This window comes from Pteronotus mesoamericanus, unplaced genomic scaffold, assembly GCF_021234165.1.
Source record: "Pteronotus mesoamericanus isolate MK-2021 breed Mesoamerican mustached bat unplaced genomic scaffold, CSHL_Meso_final contig_94, whole genome shotgun sequence".
NCBI lineage: Eukaryota > Metazoa > Chordata > Mammalia > Chiroptera > Mormoopidae > Pteronotus > Pteronotus mesoamericanus.
The window spans coordinates 2,939,634-2,963,969 of record NW_026555285.1 but is presented as its reverse complement, the minus strand read 5'-3'; the positions used below and the strand labels follow the sequence as shown (position 1 = coordinate 2,963,969).

The 24,336-nt window shown below is 37.5% G+C and overlaps 1 protein-coding gene across 3 annotated transcripts in view; it reads right to left on the bottom strand.

Moving 5' to 3' along the window:
• Positions 1–991: 991 nt before the first annotated feature.
• Positions 992–24,336, bottom strand: part of CAB39L (calcium binding protein 39 like) — a 164,262-nt gene continuing 140,917 nt past the window's right edge. For all 3 annotated transcript variants that reach the window (XM_054586332.1, XM_054586336.1, XM_054586335.1), the window contains 3 exons: positions 22,192–22,257; positions 10,755–10,898; positions 992–3,248 (listed from right to left, as the gene is read on the bottom strand). In XM_054586332.1, coding sequence (XP_054442307.1) covers positions 3,069–3,248; positions 10,755–10,898; positions 22,192–22,257 — 390 coding nt within the window. In that variant the 3' untranslated portion in view covers positions 992–3,068. The remainder of the gene's footprint in view (positions 3,249–10,754; positions 10,899–22,191; positions 22,258–24,336) is intronic.

Here is a 24,336-nt window from a genome sequence, read left to right as displayed (position 1 = left end):
TGTTGGCTGTAGGTTTTTCATATGTGGACTTTATTACGTTGAGGAATGCCCCATTTATTCCCATTTTGCTGAGTGTTTTGATCATAAATGGGTGCTGTACCTTATCGAATGCTTTTTCTGCATCTATCAAGATGATCATGTGGTTTTTGTCTTTCCTTTTGTGAAATGACTGTTTTCATATTAAAAAATTCTAGTAATTTTTCTATTTCATTTTCCTTCACATTATCACAATCACTTTCAGGTCTTGAGAAATTTCCAGGCTGCATACTGACTTAGACTAGCTGGGTCTCAAACAGACAAACCAGTTTGGCCAGTGACAGAAGCATTGAAAAGCTCACTCACTCCTCCCCAGCATCTATTTTCCCTCAGAGCCCTCCAAGGATGTGAACCCATGGAGGCTGGCAGTAGAGAACAGTTGGAAAAGGACTGTGTAGCACTTGGCTTTTTCTCCAGGGGTAATCCTAATGTTTGGGCAGATGCCTGGCTTTAGCTGAGAGCCTCATCTAAGAACATTATGATCTCAATTCCTGCTGGCCTCACTCTAGGGTCGTAACCCCCAGAAGCCTCCCACACTGCAGTTGGGAAAGAGCACAAAGAAGTTCCTGACACTTTAGACCTTCCCTAATCACAGCCTTGTGGATGAAAGAGGGAAGGGCACGAGTTTGCCCTCAGGTCACTGTAGGTTTGCATTCCAGGTGTAGCCCAAGCTGTCTGGTATCATTAAGCTGATTAGAGCCTCAGTTTCCTCAAATAAAATGGGAATGGCTGGCTGTCATGAAGCACCAATAATGTGATGCGTGTATTTAGTGCTTGGCAGGCAGTGCTTGGTTAATGGTAGTTAGCATCACCTGGATGATGCTGACCCTGAAGCACCCAGTCTGAATGCCCACTAAGAGGCTGCCCGTGCTCTGCCTGGCATGTTCCTGTTTGGGTCGCTGATAAGAACACTGATACAGAAAATGCAAACCAACCATGGAGTAAGTGGCACCTTTTTATTTAGTCTTTATTTTAAATGTCTTTTTGAATATTAAATATGACCTTTTAAAATTCTCACAATATTTACAGTGAATGTTGTGCAAGCATATTTTGTGAGCTTCTTGCTCCCTCTTTCACGTTAATAATTTACAAATTTGAATTACAACAGAACTCTAGCCACTTCATTTATTGCCTCTTAAGACTAGTTTTGTTTGACAGGTACTACACTAGGATAAGGGGTTGCTAAGAAAAAGCTAAGTCAAGTTCAGAATAAATAAAAAGAGGATTATGCTAAGGCCTTGCTTTGTAATTGAAAACATGTGTTCCATGATGTTGTGGGACAGTATTTAAGCAACCAAATAAATTTCTAATGCCTATTGTACCTTCGTTTTTAAAAATATATTTAATATTCATGTCTTTTAATCAAATAAGCAAAACCATAAAATTCAAGCCCTTAGAGACTTTGACTGTCTGGGAATGTTATAAAAGAAATCAGACTTCAGTGACTAAAGAATGAAGGTTATTAGATGGGCTGTTTGCTGACCCACCCCTGCCAGCATTGGCCAGAGATGCTAGAAGAAGGTTCCACAGGTTTGACACCACTTGCCTCAGGAGTCCATGCTGGGCACAGAAGAACATGGACCTGTGCCCCGGCCAAGAAGGACGAAACCCTGCCAGATAATTATTCAAATGCAAAATCTAGAAAGGGCACTGATCCTGGAGAAGGATTCCTGGAGGGGGATCTTTCCTTCTCTGGTTGGAGAAACATCTGGTTGAAGAACACAACACCCAGTATTGTAAGAAGTGAAGGTTCCCATGGAAGGCAATAACTCATGATTTGGAAACAATTTTGAAAAAAACACAGTTTAACAATTGTTCATTTAATGTCTTGTTGTAAATATAGCTTTAAAATTCCATTTTATATATTTGACGTCTGAAAACAAACCATGATCTTTTTTGTTGTTGTTGTTTCATGACTTTTTTAAAAAGTACAAATTAACTCCTTAATGATCCTAGTGTACAAGAGAGTATTTGGGACCAATATCTTACAGTTTTTCTATTGTACCTTTTCACCAAAGACTTTAATGGGAGGAGTGGCAGCTTATTAGAAAATAAACTGAACAAATATTTTTTAATCATGTGACAATTTTTTCATGCATTTAATCACCTGCCCTTCTAATGGCAGTGTTCCTTTATTTATAAAGGTGATTTAAAGACCTGTGCAACTCTCTGGGCCCATGGTTTTGTACATGCTAGGCATTCTAATGCAATGATTCCTATTCTAAAACATACTTTCACCACAAAACATTTTTCTTTCATTAACAATTATGAACAAAATATTCCAAATATTCATGAATGTCATAGAAGTCTGTGTGAAACATCAATAACTACAGGTAGAACTATGGTTCTTAACCATCTGTTCCAAGTTCTCAAGTAAGCAGTTCATACCACACGGGTCCTCTATGCCCCTCTGCCCCTTCTAAATCCTTGGTTCTGTGCTATCCCTACCGCAGGGAACAGCAGGGATTGTGTCAGGAGTCAGGCATGCTGATGACATCTCTTGGGATGGAATGTGGGACCATGAACAGGGAGGTGGGCATTGATTCCATAGGAAGCTGGTTAAAAGGTATTGGCAGGGAACAAGAAAACATGGATCGTATTTTCTCAGGTCTTTCAGTGCCTTAAAAAATTTGTCTAAGTACAGATAAGCAAAATAGTTTTATGCCTTCTGTCCCCAAACCCAGCCCTCCTCTGAGAATCTAATCCTCTTCAAGGACTCAGTGACCCATCATCTGGATTCCTCCTTAGGGGCTCATAGGGACTGAGCTCAGGTCTGCAAGTGCATGGCCCTGTTGCCTTTCATCAACAAAAGGTTACAAATGCTTTTATCAATATCACAGACTTGATTAAAATGAATATATTATTCTAGGTTAATTATTTTTATTCAAATGTTTATATTCCATCTACCCTGAAAATTGAGAAAAAATAGTCACCTCAAAAGTCTTCCCAAGAGTGATTATTTTATGAAATGACACTTTTTGTACAAACTAAACAAATGAAATGGTAACTGGTGCAGAAATCTTGGTGAGACTTCAAGTGGTTGTTTTCTTCAAGTCTCGAATCTGTTTAATCAGGTAGTTCTTCTCATCAGTGAACTGCTCATCGTCCGTCCTTTCTTTTTGGAAGCTGCTCAGAAACTCAATGAGTTTGGGTTGATTTTTTAATAGAATCTCCACAATAGGTTGTGTTTTGTGAGGACTGGCTACAAACACCTGAAACATAAAGAAATAAATACACAGGACAAGGAACACACACCACAGACAATATGGATCCAACTTGTTTTTCATGTGGTACTTGTGTTAATATAACACACAAAGCCTGGATCATACTTCCTAAGGAAAATCAGTAATTCCCCATTCATATCCATTTTCTATACATTATATAGAAATATATTTAAAATTATATATTATATTTTAAATTACAATTAAAATTAAATACTCATATATTCAATATATTTGACATAGTATGTACACTGAATATATATTAACATTTATTAAATATGTAATATATTTAATATACTCGTCTGGCTCAAAATTCAAAAAGGCAAAGGTTGAAAGTCTACGTCTCACCTTCCCTCCCTGGAGGTCACTAATGTTACTGTTTTCTTAGGTACGTGGAGCTTTAGAATTTACAATTGCCCAGTCCCCTCCTCTCAGAGATTCCAACTCAGGAGATCCAGGCTGGAGGTCTGGCATTTTGTATTTTTATAAAGTTCCACAAGGATTCTTATGTGTAGTCCTCATTTAAACAATGATCCTTGACTAATAACTTTGCTATAGAAGACAGCAATAGCTATAATCATAGGACACAATCACTCAAAACTATATCTGATTGGTACAATATTTTGCAATGGACATACTTCCTCGTTAGATGCTACATATATGATTACACGATCAGAATACCCACAAAAGTATTGACTCCTATATAGCTCTCCAGGCTCTACCATGTTTTGGGCTCCTCACTCCTCAAAAGTGCTGTGTTTCACCACGAGCCTCTCTGCTCACTGCATGCACATCCTTTACCTCTAACAGTATAAAACTCTGAAAACACTAGGAACAAGGACTGCTTATAGGGACAGTGGGGGCTACAAGGTTGAGCCCTAAAGGTTCCCCTGACCCAGATACATGGGGAGGGAGAACGAGGGAGAACATTACACAAAGATGCTAAGAATCTATGAGATGGGAATGAAAGTCTACAGAGGTTCAAAGGAGGTAGGGATTGCATTCGATTTCTGGGTTTGGAACAGGAAGAGCCTGTGTAGTTGACCCAGTCGCATGAGAGCCAGTCTATGACTCAGATTTCCTATTTCTTCTTGGTCAGTTGGTGATTTGATATGTTCCTAGTGATTTTTCCATTTCGTCTAGGTTATCTAATTTATTGATGTACAATTTTTCATAGTATTCTCTTATAATCCCTTTTATTTCTCTAAGGAGATTGAATCAGAAATCAAAAACCTCCTAACAAAGAAAAGCTGAAGACCAGATGATTTCACTGGTAAATTCTACAAACTTTTAAAGAATGAACACCAATGCATTTAAAATTTTTCAAAAAATAAAAGAGAAGGGAATACTTCCTAACTCATTCTATGAGGCCAGCATTATCCTGATACCAAAACCAGACAGAAGGTTGGCTTGACATAATAAAATCAATGTGGTATATCACATGTACTATATTGAATTCAAAAAGGGCCAAGCTGAAAAGTTCCCTCAAAAGATGAATTTCAAGTGTTAAACTTCAGTAGCTGTGAATGTGACCTTATTTGGAAATAGGGATAATCAAATTAAGATGAGGTCATACTGGATACAGTGGGCCCTAATCCAATAATTAGAATCCTTTTACAAAGAGGGAAATTTAGACACAGATACACACAAGTATTCACAGAGAAATGCCATGTGAAAATGGAGACAGAGATGGCAGTTATGCAATAAGCTAAGGAATGCCAAAGATTGCTGACAACCAGCAGAAGGTAGGAGAGAGGCCTAGAATAGATTCTCCCAGATAGCCTCCAAAAGGAATAGACTCTACTTGATACCCTAATCTTGGACGTCTAGTGTCCAGAACTGTGAGAAGATAACTGTCTGTTATTTTAAGCCACTCGTCTATGGTACTTTCTTAAGGCAGCTCTAGGAAACTAATACACCACTTTAACACAATGAAAGAACACCACATGGTTACTTCACTTGCAGAAAAAGCATTTGACAAAATCTAACACCTTTTCATTAAAAAAAGCCCTCTCAGCATGGGACAACTAGATATCCACATTCAAAACAGTGGACTTGGGCCTTTACTTCACACCATAAGTAAAATTTAACTGAAAATTGATCAAAGACCTAAATATTCAAGAGCTAATACAGTTTTTAGAGGAAAATATAGGGGTATAACTTCATGACCTTGGATTTGATGATTTTTTTTTGCTATGACTGAAAGTAAGAGCAGCAAAGGAAAAAAATAAACTGAACATCAAAATTTAAAACTTTAATGTATCAAAGGACACTATCAAGAGAGTGCAGTGGGAGAAGATATTTATGAATCATTTATATGATAAGGTCTAGCATCCAGAATACCATTAAAGAACTCTTACAACTCAACAACATATAAACCTTTTAAAAAAGAGGCAAAGGATTTGAATAAACATTTTTCCAAAGGGAATATAAAAATAGCCAATAAGCACATGAGAAAATTCTCAACATCATTAGTTATTACTGAAATACAAATAAAAACCACAAAGACCTGTACTCAGAAAACTATACAATACTGAAGAAAGAAATTAAGGAAGACACAAATAAATGGAAGCATATGTCATGTTCATGGATTGGAAGAATTAACATCATTAAAATATCCACACTACCCAAAACAATCTATAGATTGAACACAATCCCTATCAAAATACCAATGACATATTTCACGGATATAGAACAAACATTTCAAAAATGCATATGGAAGCATAAACAACCCTGAATAGCTGCAGCAATTTTGAGAAAGAAGAACAAAGTCAGAGGGATCACAATACCTGAGATTAAAACTACATTACAAAGCCACTGTAATCAAAACAGTCTTGTACTGGAATAAGAACAGACAGATAGATCAATGGAACAGAATAGAGCCCAGAAATAAATCCATGTCTCCATGGTCAATTAATATTTGACAAAGGAGGCAGAAGCATAAAATGGAGTATTGCCTCTTCAATAAATGGCTTTGGGAGATCTGGACAAGTACATGCAAAAAAATTAAACTAGACCACCAGCTTACACCATACACAAAAATAACTCAAGATGGATAAAAGAGGTAAATATAAGTCGTGACACCATTAAAGTCCTAGAGGAAAGCAGAAATAGTTGACTATGGTTGCAAAATGGAGGGAAAAATGAAGGCTATGCAAAGTGAAATAAAAATATTCAGGGAACCAACAGTAAAGGGAAGAAAACTGAGACTCAAATCAATGATCTGGAGTAGAAGGAAGAGAGAAACATTCAACCAGAACAGAATGAAGAAACAAGAATTCAAAAAAAAGAGGAGAGGCTGAGGAACCTCTGGGACAACTTTAAACGTTCCAACATCTGAATCATAGGGGTGCCAGAAAGAGAAGAGGGAGAGCAAGAAACTGAAAACTTATTTGAAAAAATAATGAAGAACTTCCCCAATCTGGCAAAGGGTATAGACTTCCAGGAGATCCAGGAAGTTCAGAGAGTCCCCAACAAGTTGGACCCAAGGAAGCACCCACCAAGACACATCATAATTACATTACCCAAGATTAAAGGTAAGGAGAGAATCTTAAAAGCAGCAAGAGAAAAGGAGACAGTTACCTACAAGAGTTTCCATAACACTACCAGCTGATTTCTCAAAAGAAACCTTGCAGGAAAGAAGAGGCTGGAAAGAAGTATTCAAAGTCATGAAAGGCAAGGACCTATATCCAAGATTACTCTATCCAGCAAAGCTGTCATTTAGAATGGAAGGGCAGGAAAAGTGCTTCCCAGAAAAGGAAAAGTTAAAGGAGTTCATCATCATTAAGCCATCACTATACGAAATGTTAAAGGGACTTATCTAAGAAAAAGAAGATCAAAAACTATGAACAGTAAAATGACAACAAACTCACAACTGTCAACAACTGAACCTAAAAAAACAAAAACAAACTAAGCAAATAAGCTAGAACAGGAGCAGAATCACAGAAATGGAGATCAGCGAGGAGGGGAAGTGGGAGAATGGGGGAAAAGGTACAGGGAATAAAAAGGATAAATAGTAGGTACAAAATAGACAGGGGGAGGTTAAGAACAGTATAGGAAATGGAGAAGCCAAATAAATTATATGTATGACCCATGGACATGAACTAACTGGGCGGGGGTAGGGGGATGCTGGTAGGAGGGGGGTGCATGGTGGAGGGGAATTAAGAGGAGAAAAAAAATTATGACGTGCCTTGGTGTTGGTCTCTTTGAGTTCATCTTGTATGGGATTCTCAGCGCTTCCTGGACTTGTATGTCTATATACTTTGCCAGGGAAGGGGAAATATTCCAACATTATTTCTTCAAATATGTTCTCAATCCCATGCTGTTTCTCTTCTCTTTCTGGTACCTTATGATGCAAATGTTGGTATGCTTGATGTTTTTCCAGAAACCCCCTTAAACTATCTTCATATCTTTGGATTCTTTTTTCTTTTGGCTGCTCTGATTGGGTGCTTTCTGCTACCTTATCTACCAAATATCTGATTTGATCCTCTGCTTCATCTAACCTACTGTTGATTGCCTCCAATGTATTCTTCATTTCAGTTACTGTATTCTTCATTTGTTTTTTTTTTTTGTTTTATATTTCTCTTTTATTTTTCCCATCTCTTTTTTGCAGTTGTCACTGAGATCATATATTCTTTCCCTTAGTTCCTTAAAACCATTCTTTTGAACTCTGCATCTGGTAGACTGTTTGTCTCTATTTTGTTTATTTCTTTTTCTGGAATTTTATTCTGTTCTTTCATTTGGGACATGTTCCCTTGTCTCCCATGTTGGTTGCCCCCTCTGTTTTTTTCTATGTATTAAGTAGAGTTTTCTCCTAGTCTTGGTAGAGTGGCCTTATATAATAGGTGTTCCATGGGGTCCAGTGTCACTACCTCCTTGGTCACCTGAGCCCAGTACCCCAGGTGTGTTCCTGTGTGGGTTGTATGTAGTTTGCCTTCCTTTTATAGTTGAATCTTGATTGCTACTGGCATGCCAAAGAGAGGGACTGACCCTCAGGACTGACCATGACTACAGCGGAGGAGATGTTGTACAGGGGCCAACACTATGGAGCAGAATTCCTTTTAGTGGGGCCTGATGCTTGCTGAGTCCACCCATTGGGTATGTTGCTTGCGGAGGTGGTTGGGTGGTGCTCAAGTGTGTTCTGAAGCTCGCCACTGGGCATGCTTGTTCTGGGGCTTCTTATGAGGGACTCTGGTGCAGACCAAAGTCAGCCATTGTCTATGCCCTGCCTGGGGTCACTAAATATGAGCTACAAAGTAATCCGCAGATGGCTGCTGCTTGTGCTGTGCTTCTAAGTGCCTGAGAGAGAGGCTGGCGGCTGCTAGTGCTGGGCTCGGAGTAGCTTAGCAAGAGTTCAGGGCACACTGAGGCCAAATGCTGCTTCTTCGGCGTTTGTGAACATCTGAAAGAATTTAGTAAAGTCCAAAGCATGAGTCAAGACAGGCCGTTTGTATGGAAAAGACACTGAAAGTGGTTTGGGTGGGCCTGCAGATTAGGTGGGGTTGGGTGGGGATGGTATGGCAAAAGGTGCTAGCTGATGAAGACTCAGACTTGCTGTTGACCTGAGCCTGCAGGCTGGGTGGAGGAAGGCTCGACAAAGGATCAATGGCTTCTGCCAGCACAACTGTCTAAAGAAAGCTCCCCCTCCAGCCTTCACCCTAAACCAGATAAATAAATTCCTCCTGTATGTCCTTGGTGCTTTTTCAACTACTATCTCAGTGTTATAGCTCAGAGTGATAGAGTCCATCAGTGAGTAATTCTATGTGTGGGCCCTTTAAGAGGAATGCATGGGATTCCAGAAGCTCTCCTTCTCAGCCACAATAACTGCTGGATTTCATAGCCAGAAGTTATAGGGACTTCTCCTGGCACTGGAACCCTGGGTAGGGGTGGGGGTGCCTAGTGTGGGAATGGGACCACTCACTCCTCAGGGGAGACCCCTGCAGCTGAGATACCCCTACCAATTCTCAACCACCACATGTGGGTATAGGACCAGCCAGTTCTGTGTCTTCATTCCCTTGTACCAGTGTCAATGTGGCTTCTTTTTTATATCCTTAGTTATGAATTTCTCTTCAGCTAGACCCAGGTGGTTCTCAATGATAGTTCTGTAGTTTAGTTGTAATTTTGAAGTGCTCATGGCATGAGGCAAGCATAGCATTATCCTACTTTGCCATCTTACTGGGTATAAGAAGCTTAAAATCTGGTAGGGAGGATTACTCTATCTGTTCTTCAAAATTAGCATAGATAATCCTAGGCAACTGCTCTGCCATACAAATCTTAGAATAAACTTAAGTTCCAGGAAAAGTCCTGTTGGGACTTTGATTGTAATTGAATGGGCTTTATAAATTCTTTTGGATTTGAATTGCTCTAGTGATTTTTTGGACAATGAAGATCTGGTGACTGAAAGATGTACTAAAGTTTTTTTTACCTCTCAAAGCAACGATTATGTACCTTACAAACTCCCATGTATCCATGTATAGACATAAATTTAATTAATAAATATACATTGTAAAGACTAATAAAAGCCTAGAACTCTTTGAACCCTTAATTCTACTATAGATATCAATCCCAAGAAAATAATACTAAATATATTACAAAAAAAACCCCCTAGCTGGATACATAAAATGCTCATTGCAATATTACTCACTGTATAAAGAAATGAAAATAATCTAAAGGTAAATGACACAGGAATATTTAAGTAAACTAAATATGCCCAATGATAAACTATGAGGCCAATAAAACTAATGACTCTAAAAATTACATATAATGACAATGAATAAATGTTTACTGATGGTATATAGCATTCAGTGATAAAATCAGGATATCAATTTTGTATACAATGTGAATACAGCTGTAGAAAGAAATCTTCAAATATGTGCATAGGACAAGAATATTTACTAACCTTTACAACAGTTAGGTTAGGAGTATGGGATTACAGATTAGATTTTTCTCATCTACTCTAATTAAAAAAAAAGATTTATTGTCTAAAGTTTCTAGGAGGCAACTTCATTACTTACATCAAAGAAAAAGTATTAGGAGGAGAAAGCAGTTATTATAGGGGTTAGCTTTCTTTCATAGCAAAATGCATCTACAAAAATATTTCTGAATAAGTAATAAAAATGAGTAATAGCTAAGTGTTTTTTCAATGCTTCATTTAAGGTTCGAAGAAACACATGAAGCAGGAAGCAAAGTATTCAAATTCTCACACTCAGGGTTTGGATTCTAGCTCAGTCACTGATTATCTTAGTAATTTTAGGGAGACAGTATTCACCTAATTTCTCAGTTATAAAAAAATGAAAATACTTAAGAGTATGGGTTAGTTAGCAAACCTTTTAGAAAAAAATTGGCATTCATTAAAGTAACTAAAATTTCATCTAAGTCATGCAAAACAAAAAACTGCCTACTTAATTTTTTTCAAATATAAAAGAGTAAAAAGTAGGGAGTTTGCCACTTGAAACTGGAAAACAAATGCCCACTTTATTTCTGTAGCTTACACTTTACCTTAAAGACATGAAAGGCTTCAAACTGAATGTTGGGGCTTTTATCTCGAAGGAGGTTCATCATCAATTTGAGGTTCTCTGGCTTGCTGATGTACTTTGTCATAATGGCAAAGTTATGTCTGTCCAGGATCAGTTCACCTAGAAGCTATTAAAAAACACACAAAATCAAAGCTATAATCTGTATGAGAGCTCTATTTTTAAAAATATACCTCACTTCCCCTCACTGAAAATCAAAATATAAATGTGAGTTTAGAATGTTGACATGAAAAAAATTGATAACCCTTAAGTGCATCTTAAAGCACAGGCATGAAAGTATTAGTTACTAAGTTATTCACAGTTTTAGTTATTAATTAGTTATTAAGCTGTTCGCAGTTTTAGCTAAAGTCTGTGCTTAATCCATTTTTGAATATATTTTTTAGTCAATCACTGCTGCAGCTTAAAAAAAAGCTCTCTCTACAGCTCTCATCAAGAGTTAGCTAGAAATAAATTTATTATTTTCATTGTTTACTTTAATTATCTTGCTTCTTTAGGTATTGAGGTAGGATAAGAATAACAAAATTGACTCTACAATTTCATCTCCCTTACCTAAATTAATGGACTATAGTAGCTTGCTGAAAAAAATAGTTTATGTAAAGTGACTTTTAATTTTCCCCTTTTATTACAAAACCTGATATACATTGATCCGAAGGTTGTGGGTTATTGTTAAGCTGTTTAACAAAACCTGATATATAACCAGGAAAAAAATACCATTGACTCTTAATCCAAATGAAGTTTAACATGTGCAGCAAGTTTTTATAAAAAAGTAAAACAAAACATATTCTGGTGACAAATTAATAGTTCCCAAAATGCAGCATTACTCCATGTTATGAACTGAATGTTTGTGTCCTCCCAAAATCTGTGTGTTGAAATCCTAACATCCAATGTCATAGTATTAGAAGAGGCCTTTAAGAGGTTAGGACATGAGGGTAGAGCCATCATGAGTGGGATTGGTGCTCATATGAAAGAGACTCCAGAGCTCTCTCACTGCTGGCATTTTAATCTTAGATTTTCTGGCCTACAGGACTATATTTTAAAAATCCTCATCCAAGGATATGTTTATTGAATTGAAAGAGAGAGAGAAAAACATCAGTTGCCTCCCATACATGCCTGGACTAGGGATCGAACTGGCAACCTAGGTATGTGCCCTGACCAGGAATTGAACTCATGACCTTTTGGTGCATGGGAAGATACTCTAACCAACTGAGCCACCCAGCCAGGGCAGAAGTAAATATTTCTCATTAAGCCAGGTAGTCTATGGTATTTTGTTATAGCAACCAGAACAGACTAAGACACTTCAAAACAAAATAAAAACACCCAAAGTGAGAACAGTTGAAGCCCCTCTAGCAGCTCAGCTAAATGTGCTGCTGCTCCATCTCACAAATGTTTATTCTCACTGTACTAGTAGCAACCCCTTAAAGCTTTGGCACCCAGATAGCTGAAATGTACCCTTAACCTAATTTTATATGTGGTATATATTTTTCAATCTTATTTACTGCAGTTCTTCTGGATGCCTCCGGATAGTAATACATTGTATAGATAGTTTCAGAAACCTCTGGATGGGAGAATAAAGCACGTGAAACTGAGTACTAGCTGTCTATCATACTACAGACTAGCAACAGAACCCCAGGTATGTATGCAGGTGTTTGTGTGTGTGTCTGCCTGCCAGTAAACAACCACCTTGCCTGTGATGCATCTTTTGTCTATTTAACAAATAAGAACTACACATCTTTTGGTTATTTAATGCACAAAAATGTTTGTTAAACACAGACAATGGTGACCACTGTTGCATTTTGACTTGTCACTAGTTAGTGTCGTACATATGGAAAGACAACCATGTAAACTGTTGATCTTCATCTTCCTTAATCTCTGCAGTATCTAAAGCTAACTGAAGACTCTTTTGGAAACTTTCTTTGCTTTTTGTTTCAAGGCCTTTGCATTCTTCTGGTTTCTTGCCCTTTGTAGCTTATTCCCTTGCTGTCTCTGATACTCCTATTTCCCTACCTTTTGCACTATACATATGCAGGAATTTTCCAGCTGTATACTTAAATCACTTACTTTTATGTCCTAACAGTTTCATCTATGTCTATGGCTTCAACTATAACTTCTGGGAACATGTCTCTCAAATCTACATTTCTAGTCTCTCCATAACCACATTTCTAACTGTCCACCAGGCAGCCCTAGTCAAACACTGCTGGCCTATTACACTCAATGTCTCTGAAATCAATGATCTCTTTTCTCTTTGCTAATGACATCAGATCTTCCAGTCCCTTAGGGCAGAGTGTTGAAATCTTCCTCAGCTCCTTTCTTTCCCTTGCTTCTTACATCAAATCTACATCCAAGATCTGCCAGTTTCCTGTTTGTAAGGTCTCAAACATCTTTCTTTCCATTTTTACTGCCAATACCCTCATTCAAACCCCTCATTGTTTTTTTTCTGGATGACTGCAACAGCATGCAAATGAATCTTCGTGAAAATCATCCCTATTCATGTTACTAATTCTACTTAGAGAGTGAATGAACAAACAAATATCTAGATTCCTACAGAAGGCATTCAAAGTCCTCTGTGATCTGTCATTCCTAATGCTTTCTTTCCTTGGCACCTCACTTAGTCTTCCTTATTCTCCAGGCTCTGTGGCTTTATTCTCCTTGCTCCACCCCATAGCTCCAGCTTTATTTAGATATAATTGACAAAATTGCACACATTTAAAGTGTACAACATGATGATTTGATATACATATACATTATACATTATGAAATATTTACCACAATCACATTAACACATCTATCACCTCACTGTTACCCCCTTTTTTTGGTATGTGGTAAGAATGCTTAAGATCTACTTTTAACGACTTTCAAATATACAATACAGTATTGTTAACTACAGTCGCCATGCTATACATTAGATTCCCAAACCTTATTTATCTTGTAGCTGAAAGCTTGTAACCATTGATTAGTATCTCCCCATCTCCCCTACCTGCCTCCACCCCCAGCCCAGGGTAACCACCATTCTACCTTCTATTTCTATCAGTTTGATTTTCTACCAAGCCAAATCTTCTTTATCACTTCTATGCTCTTTGTTTTTTTTCCCAGCTGTACTCACACTGCCTTGCAATACAGACTTACTGGTAAGCCTCTTTACAATGTAAGCTCCACAAGGGAATGTATAAAATCTTGTTTGTGTTTGTACCCTTTATAGCATGTGTGATGTGTGTGGATAGTGTTAAGGAAATAAAGTCTTATGATCACAGAATATTATCTACAAAATGTAGAAAGAATGCAGTTTTATTACTGAATAAACATATCCAAAGCACAACACTGTAGGTAATCTATGAAAAAGACATGTAAAAATCCACCTTATTTACACTGCAAAGGAGCTATGATCATTACATACACATATCCTCAATATAAAAGGTAACCTGCTCCTTTAAAAGGACTCGACAGTGTTATTTGCTGTGCATCTTTTCATAGTTCACCCTAAATTCACCTGGCCATTGAGGTAGCTCTTTGTTTTTAACTAATTGCCTTTATCCAACTAATAAAAAGGGTAATAACTTTTAAATCTTTCTAACAAGAAGTGTTTATAGTTTGGAGAGAAGCTCCAAGTTAAACATCCTGGTGACAGGGAGATAGGTGTGTTACCTTCTTAGATGTTTACATTGCAGTGGGATGGCTCCCAGACTTCAAAAACAAACAAACAAAAAACCCAAACAAACCACTTCTTGGTTGTAAAGCTGATATATAAAAGATATGTAACATATTTGTATATAAGATATAATCACTTGAAATATTTTCAGGATGTGGCAGAAGTAATGCCTGCTTGAGCATGGTTGGTAGGGTAATAATATGGGTGTAATAATTTATAGTTTTAATTTGAACATTTCACCTAAAATGTCATGTGGTGTACTTGAATGTGATATTCTTATGTTACAGAATTACACGCTTATGATTTTGTAATAAAAAGGGGTGTTATTTGTGCCAAGCCCTATTGATATACACGCTAACACACACACACACAGCTTTTCTGTAGGGCTATCTACATCTACAAAGATAGATATATCTTGTATATAGATATATATCTAAACTATGTTCCTATAAAAATAGTCAGATATAATCTATACTATGTATTAAGATACATATACCTCATGCACATATTACACATGTCAAAGGTCTTTAAACAACAAAGAAATTTCATTTAAAAATTTACCCTTAAAATTCGTGCACACACATTCAATAAACATTTGTTGACATGACATTTGAGGTAAATTGATATTAAGTTACTTCAATTTTTATTACATGGGGATGTCCATCCTTTGCTAATATAATTTCACTACTCTTTTGAAACAATCATGTTAAATCATTTAGCTAACACTACTGAATATTTTTTAGCCATTAAATGTTAATCTATTTTAATTAATACTGACAATGACAAAGTGCTGCATTTCATTATAATACAAACCAGTCTAAAGCAATACTGTACTAAGTAAATGGAAAAAATTTTTATTTTTACTTCCTTAAATTTTGTTTATAGGCTTCATATCATACAGTGAAACCATGAACATCAAGTAGATATAATAAGAATTTTTTTTCTTTTACTTGGGGTCTTAATGAAATTGATCAGAGTCCAAAAAACTCTCCTAAATTTTACCAAGGTTCTTTTGAATTATAATCTTTCTTGCTAGAAATTAAATGTCAGACCCCTGAAGAAGAAATACATTTCTATGCTCTGTCACATGAGTGAAAGGAATTTCTGTTATTTTTTTTTACTGACACTAGGAATCTAAGCTCCCCAAAACAGTTTAGGAATATTCAGAATATGATTAACAAAAGGCAGCAGGTAGCAACTACTTTGGAATGAGAAAATAGCGTAGTGTGAGGAACATAAGTGACTCCATCTTAAAGCTAATCTGGATGTCTTGACAGCTGGGTAATCCTGGATGCTTTACTTCCTCCCCTTCCCTGGGAAGGTTCTGAAATAGGTACACAGAGCTCTGGGCTGATCACAGGACTCACATCAATTCTCTCTCCAGGGTGAGGCACCTTCCATGTTTCTCTCACCTTACTCTGTCACCAGAGACTCTGGGGCACCAGATCTTTTTGCTCATTCACACATTCTCACTGCTTTTATCTAAACATATGGAGTCTGGGGGAAAGCAGGGGTGGAAGGTGTGGGAATCCATTTGTGTTGCTGCCACCAGGGGCCTCTTTCTATAACTTCCCTTTGTAACTGACAAGCTGGACTTGTCTGCCTTATGTTTTGGCATGCTGGCTCCTACTAGAATTTGGGAGCTGCCTTGTATACACTGCTCTTTCATGAAACACCTAGCAGTTTGTTACTTGAAAAATACTCTTAGTAAATATATTGCTGTAATAATTTAACCTCTTGTTTCCTAAAATTATGAAACATCTATGTATACAGAATCCAGAGATACAAACAAGTTTATGTTAAAATAGAACATACTGCTGCTCCCCACACATCTAATTTCCAAAAGCAAAAATCAACAGTGCACTAGCAGAGCTCTTCAAAACAATGGTTTCCTATTAAAGAAATGAATAAACAATACTTAATGAGCTCTTTCCTTGAATAGAGTGATAAAAAACCATTTGTGGCATTCAATAAAAACAAATTCTTCAGTAACAATTTTAAATATTTCTGCACTCTCAGATATGCTTTATCTGACATTTACTAGTTTCTTTTTTCCTGCTTTCCTACCAGTGCTTGGTTTAACCATATTGTAAATCAAATATTTGCAAGACACTTGACTGTGAAGTATTTTAGTCAGGAATAACCAATGTGGTATGTCTGGGTGGATTAATAAAGAATAAGAAAAAAGTCGTACAAGTAGGCTAAGGCATTTGTAAATACGTAGAAAACATGATCAGTTTGAAAGGGGAGAGGTTCAATACCAGATGGAAACTTGGCTGCTTCTTGTGGTGTCTGTGGAAACAGTGTAGAGGTCTCTAACTGGAGAATCATGTGAAGAGGGAGACTGGGTAGTGGAGAGCCAGGTGACAGCAAACAGCAGTGAGGAATGAATCCTTCTCACTCCCCTTTGGTATCCACCAAATTCATATGACATACTGTACCCATCACATATCCACTGTGTTAACAGGCTTCTATTTTTAAATGCAAATGAATCCTGGTAGGAGTATGTCTAATCCATCTAGTTCCAATTATTTATTTAGAATTGATCAATACCTTCCAGAGATTTAATATTATCTTGGAGCTAATGATCAGGAATATTTATTTTTAAATTTCTTTTTATTTTATTCAACACACAAGTCTATTTCTTACCATGAGCTAGGCTCTGCTCTAACCATTTGACAAATGCTAACAAGGGAACAAGACAAGGTGCAGCTGAAGACAACTTGAAAAGAGAATGAGGCAATCAGCACTCGGGTAAGAGGAGATGATGTTGAGGGAAAAGCAGAAGCAAGGTCTAAAGAGGATGTTTGAATAAAAAAATGTCAGTTTTATAACTTTACCTAAGATCCTACCTAGCTAGAGACAAATTTCTATCATAAGTTCTTGTCACTGTTGAAAACTGATCCTAATTTAGTTGTCAGCTTAGTTCATAACAAGGTCTTTACTTTGGTCCAGTATTTGACAGATTCCCACTGAAAAGAGAAGGGTTTGGAAAATGTATGAGAAATTTCCTATACTTTCCCTTCAGGCCATTATCATGTCTGTTTACTGCTTCAATTTCTACTTCCCTCCCAGGGAGACTATCTCTTGTAATATGGACAAGCACCCTATTTTGGCTGTCCTTGTGGAACCTTCACAAATAAGAAATTCTATTCTTTAGGTACACGGCTGTGACAATAGGATGTATGTTATCTTCAACTTCAACTTGTTATCTTTTAACAAGGTTTCTAGACATGGAAGAACATAGCATTGACGTCACTGCCTTTGCGGAGTTCTAATCACTTCAGTCTCCAGCAAGGAATGCAGTGTGGTATTTTTTTCCACATGGATCACCTTGTATGGGCTTCCACACAAAAGGAAACTCAATAAATAGTGCTGAATAACAGGCTGAAAATAGTATACTGACCTGTCAATGAGTAAAGCTAGATCAGTGAGGGCACAAATACAGGGCAAAGCAGGTCATGGCCAATGCAAAATCATGGGTAAAGTGAATTTAAAAAAATGTGGTACAAAATAGATTTAATGTATGGCTTTAAGTTAAAACCACCTAATATTTAGAAACAAATGGAATGGACAAGATGGCGGAGGAGTGAGTGGAAGTCACACTGACCTCTTCCCAGGACCAACCTGGAATTACAACTAAATGGTGGAAAAATCACCTGGAACAAACAACTGAACAACAGCGAGAGAGGAGTCTTGTAACTTCGGAGACAGAAGAATCGGCTTTAGTGCAATCTAACTGGTAAGGAGTACGGCAGACACTCGAGAAGGTGGGCGGGGCACCCACAGGCAGCAGCACCAGAAGGATACTGAAACGGCCGGTTGGATCCCCCTGAGAAAAGTGGGGTCTAAACCAAAAGCTGGGATCTCAAGCCCACAGCACCAGAGCCCAAAAAGTACACAGAAAACAGCCAGCTGCGAAAAGTGGCAGGGTTGCTCTCTGCCAGAGACAGGCAGCTGGAGACGCAAAGAACTGTTTAAAGGGCCAATGCATAAATTTTTATTTGCAGCCACTTACCCTGGTCTCTGGCAAAGGCGGGGGCACAGTGGGCCAGAGACACCTGAGGAGACACTGGGGAAGGGGGCTTTGGGGAGAGAACTGAGAGGGAAGCCGGTGGGATCCCGATGCTGAGTCATCCCCTACGCGGCAGCAGACATTTTGGACAGGCAGAGACCACGCCCCCTGAGTGGCACCAGCGTCAAAGGACCCAATAGCCCCACCCCCAGGTGGGATTCCACCCCGCCCTGTGCTGCCTAAGCTGCCTGCTGAGTGCAGAGTGGCAGCCACAGACAGTAGATTTCTGGCTAAAGGGGGCGCAGAGAGGTCTGGCAACAATTGAGGAGAGACTGGGGACAGAGGCTTTGGGAGAGAACAGAGAGAGTAGCCAGCAGGATCCCAGTGAGGACTCCTCCCCCATACGGCAGCAGCCTGAGATGATGCAATAATCCGGCCCCGAGTAGGGACTCTGCCCCGCCCTGAGCTGTCTAGGGCGCCCTGCTGAGTGCAGAGTGAATAGATTAACAGCTGAAGGAGAAAGCCAAAAACAGTAGATTCCTGGAAGTCTCAAACAGACTGCCTAAGGTCAGATAGGGACAATATCTGACATCATCAGAGGCAGATCCAGAAAGTAAAAACAGCAGTCTCCAACCATAGACGTTCACACCACAAAGTCAGGATTATCAAAAAGATCAACTTAAGGAGAAGCAAAAGAGAAGAGTCTCACAAATAATGGGAAGACAAATAAATATGCCCCATGTGAAAGGAAAGGAGTAATCCCCAGAAAGAGAACTAAATGAAGTAGGGGCAAGTTAACAATCAGGTATTGAATTCCAAACAATGGTTCTAAGGAAGCTCAATGAGCTCAGTGAGCTCACAGAGAATTACAAAAAACTAGAGGGAAACTATGAGGAACTTACTGCAAACTATATCAGCATGAAAAAAGGACATAGAAACCGTCAACAAAAGACAAGAGGAAATGAAGAATACAATTTCTGAATTGAAGAACACAGAAGAAGGAATCAAAAGCAGGCTAGATGAAGCTGAGGGCCGAATCAGAGAGCTGGAGGACAAGGTAGAAAAAAGCTCCCAGAAAGAGCAAGGAAACAAAAAAAGACTCAAAAAGAATGAAGAGGCATTTAGGGAAATGCAGGACAACCTGAAACATAATAATATCCGTATAATAGGGATACCAGAAGGAGAAGAGGATGAGGAAGGGATAGAGAACCTGTTTGAAAAGGTAATGATGGAAAACTTCCCTAACTGGAGGAGAGGAAAAGTCACACAAGTTCAGGAAGCACAGAGGGTCCCATTCATGAGGAACCCAATGAGGCCCACTCCAAGACACATCATCATTAAAATGGCAAATATCAAAGACAAACAGAATCATAAAGCAAGCAAGGGAAAAAGGTAGTAACATATAAGGGAGCCCAAATACGGCTAGCATCTGACTTCTCAACAGAAACACTACAAGCCAGAAGGGGATGGCAAGAAATATTCCAAGTCATCAAAAGCAAAGGCCTGCAACCAAAACTGCTCTTACCCAACAAGGTTCTCATTTAAAATGGAAGGTGAAATAAGGAGTTTCCCCAGACAAAAGAAGGCTAAAAGAATATACTTCCACCAAACCAGCAATGCAAAATATGCTAAAGGGACTGCTTTAAGATACAGAAAAGGTTTCTATGAATACCCAGTTTCTTTCAGAGTTGCCAATACTTGATATTACCACTATTTTTAATACTCATTAATCTGATTGTGACAATGATGTTATTTTAATTGTTCCTTTACTATTTGTTGAAACTAAACCTGTTTTAGTATATTCCTTACCTATCTGTATGATTTTTTAAAGGAAAAATAGCTTTAAATAACTTTTTGGTATTTTTTATCCATTTATTGATTAAAGGTTTGTATAACTTTTTTCCCTAAATAAACAAACAAAACAACCTATTAACCATGTTTTAGATGTGTTGCAAATACTCTTCTATCCTATTCCTTGTCTTTTAACTTTTTTTATATGTATATTACTATATCATTAAATGTTTAATATAGTCATATCATCAATATTTACTTTATAGCTTCTCGGTTTGAATATTTTCTTCAGGTCATGAAAAATATTAGTTCTATTTTCTTCTGAAACTCCTTAGATTCTACATATTGATTTTTAACTCACCTGAATATTTCTTGTGTAATGTGTGAAATAGGTCTCTATATTTGTTTTATTTCAAGTAATAGTGGTCCATGTGCCTTATTTATTGAATAAGCCTTATTTTACCCATTGATTTGTAATATCAACTTAATCATATATTATATTGTTAGATATATGTTTGTCTCTAGAATGCTCATTATATTTCATTGATCTACTTGATTATTTCTGTGCTGGTGTCATGCTGGTTTAATTGCTGAGACTTTATAATGGTTTTAAATTTTTTAAATATTTTATAATTAACTTTGACATTTTAAAAAATAAATAAAATCAATCTGCATTTACGAAAGAAAGAGAGAGATGGAACTCCTACCTTTTGCGACAACATGGATAGAACTAAAGAATATTAAGCCAAGTGAAATAAGCCAGTTGATGAAAGACAAATACCACATGATCTCACCCATAAGTGGATTCTATTCAACAAAATAAACTAACGAACAAAATAAACCACAGGCACAGAGACATGGAGCAGACTGAAAGTGACCAGAGGGGATGGGGAAAGAGGACAATGGTGGAAAGGAGAACGGACTAGATAAAGAACATGTATGAATGACCCGTGGAAATGGGTAACAGAGTGGGAATTGACTGTGGGAGTGGGGGGTCGGGGTGTGATGGGTGGAAGGGGGGCAAAGGGGTAAAAACTAAGACAACTGTAATAGAATAAACCTGATTTATTTAAAAAAACAAATGCATTGTTCTGTGAATGTCATCATTCAAAAACATATTAAAAAATGAATGATTTAAAAAAAAAAATCCTCTCCGGGGGTATGTTTATTGGTTTTTGGAGAGAGGAAGGGGAAGAGAGGGTGGGGGCAGTGATAGAGAGATGTGAGAGAGAGGCATCGATTGGTTGACTTCTGTACATGTCCTAACTGGGGATCAAACCTACAACTTATGTATGTGCCCTGACCGAGAATTAAACCCACAATCTTGTTGGTATACAGGATGACACTCCAACCAACTGAGCCACCCAGCCAGGGCAAAAATGACTGATATTTAGTAAGCTCAAACATCATACAAATTGCTTGACAAAAAACAGCCAAGTATTGTCTGCCAAAAATATGTTTTTGAATATCTGAGTAGGACTGGAAAGGCAGAGATGCAGCTCTAGCTACACTACCTCAGGAACTGTCTCTCCTCTTATTGGACAAATGGCTGCTTCTGGGTACCTTTTGACTGAGTGAGGGAAGACCACTCAGAGAGATGTAGCCCTACTCTGCTGGGGTCCCTGTATGATGTGAGAGAGCAGAATTTCCATAGTAATTTCACAGGACATATAACCTCAAATTTGGTTACACACACACACACACACACACACACACACACACACACTTTTCCTGATGTAGGACATGCTTATTTCCATTGTTACTTCTAAAAAATATTTGAGGCAGGACACAACATTACTTTGCTACAAAGTAAACTTGTAACATAAAACATATCTCGTTACAAAAAAAAAAAAGGATACTTAAATTTTTCTGTATTTACTTGCTTACTAATAGACCAATCGTTTATTAACAAGATATCAACTTTGGAGACTCTTAAGTTAAATTTAATATTACCTTTAAAGATTGTCTCTTAGTCACATAATTCTCAGACTGAAGCAATTTCTCATAGTCTTCAAAAATCTAATGAAAAGAAAATAAATATTACAGTGTAAAACCAACAGTGATTTCTCGGCATTAGGTTTGCTTCCCTTCTTGCTTCAGCCTGAGCCCAGTGCAGTCCAAATGCTGTTCTTGGTATCTCTATGTGCTTAACCCTAGACTGATCACCACTGTCCATTGGAGGCTTCTCCTTTTACCATCCTCATTTACTCATAAAGACACTGGGGAGTAGGAATGTCAAATGATTAAAAAAAAAAACAACTCTTTTATTTTAGTTCTACAAATTAGAAATAGAGTAGGAAAATGTAGTAATGGAGTATTCACAGTAAGTCATTTTGAATAAAACATGTATTGAGTTGTAAGACAACTCATTTTATGCTATATTAAAGAAACCTGTTTTTGTAGACTTCCTGGTAGCTATTAGTCTATGAATAATTTGAGAAAGATTAAGTACATTTAATCTTTGCCAGGGTTTCACCTGGCAACTCATAAATAATAAAATTGTCAAATTCATAACATGAACAGGTGAGGAGTAGGGCTACTTTTGCCACATGATGACAATGCTAATCCCAACTGGCCTCTTTGGAACACTTCTATTCTCCCCAGAAGCTGGGGCACACTGTGCTTGGAGCCCCAGTTTCCTAATTATCGTTAATCATTGCTTAACCCTTCAGCTCAATTCAGAGAGCCAGTAGCTGGGGAAGCTCACTATCAACCTCCTACCATGCATGGACACACTGAAAGATTACTAAGCTGGAAAAGCAAGACCAGCAGAGAACTGAAAGAGTGTTCAGAGGCTCAAAAAGTACAAAACAGTCCTGCTCTTCTGGAGGCCAAGTGCGAGATGTGTGTGCATGTGTGTGATGAGGGCAAGCTGTGCATAATGATGATAAATTACTAAGAAAGAATTAAGAAAGTGAGAAGTAAAAACAGAAACATGTAGCTCACATTAAAGTCACAGTAATTATACTGTTTTGTATGATAAACTTACTCTAATTGTCATGAAATACAAAAAGGATTTTGTAGGTCATTAAGTTTATCAGAAAAACTTTGTGGTTTTAATTGCAACTATAAATGCGAAAACATGTATAAGGTATGATCTGACTTCTGAAGCTACTAGTTTCATTATTTTAGAGTCATATATCATGTGCTCCAGTTTAGCGGTTTATTGCTAAAAAAAAGAAGAAAAAAAAAAAGAAGCCCAAGAAGTATGAAATGTTTGAGGGAACATAAGTTCTCAGAGCCAGTGTTCAGGTCAATGCAACTGGCTCAGTGTCTGTGAAACTATTAAATCACACAAGAATTGACTATAAATAGAAGACAAAATTAGATAAATAAAGAGTTCAAAGAGAATGACTTCATGGTCTCTCAGATTGTTGTGTATTATCCCTGATTTCAAAGCATTATTCCACATTACCTCACTCATTCTCTAGAAAATAAAAAAGTAAAAGATTAGCAGTTGATACTAAAGGTTTTATCATAAACTATTGTAGCCCTCTTTTATTTTCATTTATTTTAAATGTAACATCTAATGAGTCTATTTAACATTCCAGCTAGCATCTATAGTTATTGAATAACCAAACTCTAATAACAGTTCATTTTATAGATTAAAAAATATGGCTTTTTTTTTTTTTTTAGTCTTGAAGCTTTGGGATGCCTCTGACAATAAGGATTATTCTCCCTTTATGGTTTACATTTAGATCCAAAAGTGTCATGGTTTACAATTGGAAAGTATTCCAGTTGATGTAATAGATATTTTCTTGATAATTTTAGGATATGAAAATAACCTTGATTTCATTCACAATTATACTGCTAATTCTTAATTTAAACTGCACTCTGAACCCCTGTGTTTAATAGATAAGGTTCCTGCCTCTCAGGGAGCTCAAGAAACATCTAGGGAGATACAAACACAGCATAATAATACAACATGAAAAATGAGAGAAGGGTTAGGGAGGGAAGCAAAGAGGGATAGAGAGAAAGTGTGTATGAGTGAGTGTGTGCATGTGAGGGTGTGATTAGGGAAAGCTTCCTAGAAGTGTCACATTTCATCCAAACTTCAAAAGGGTTAGTTGGATTCACCATTAGAGAAGGGAGCTGGAA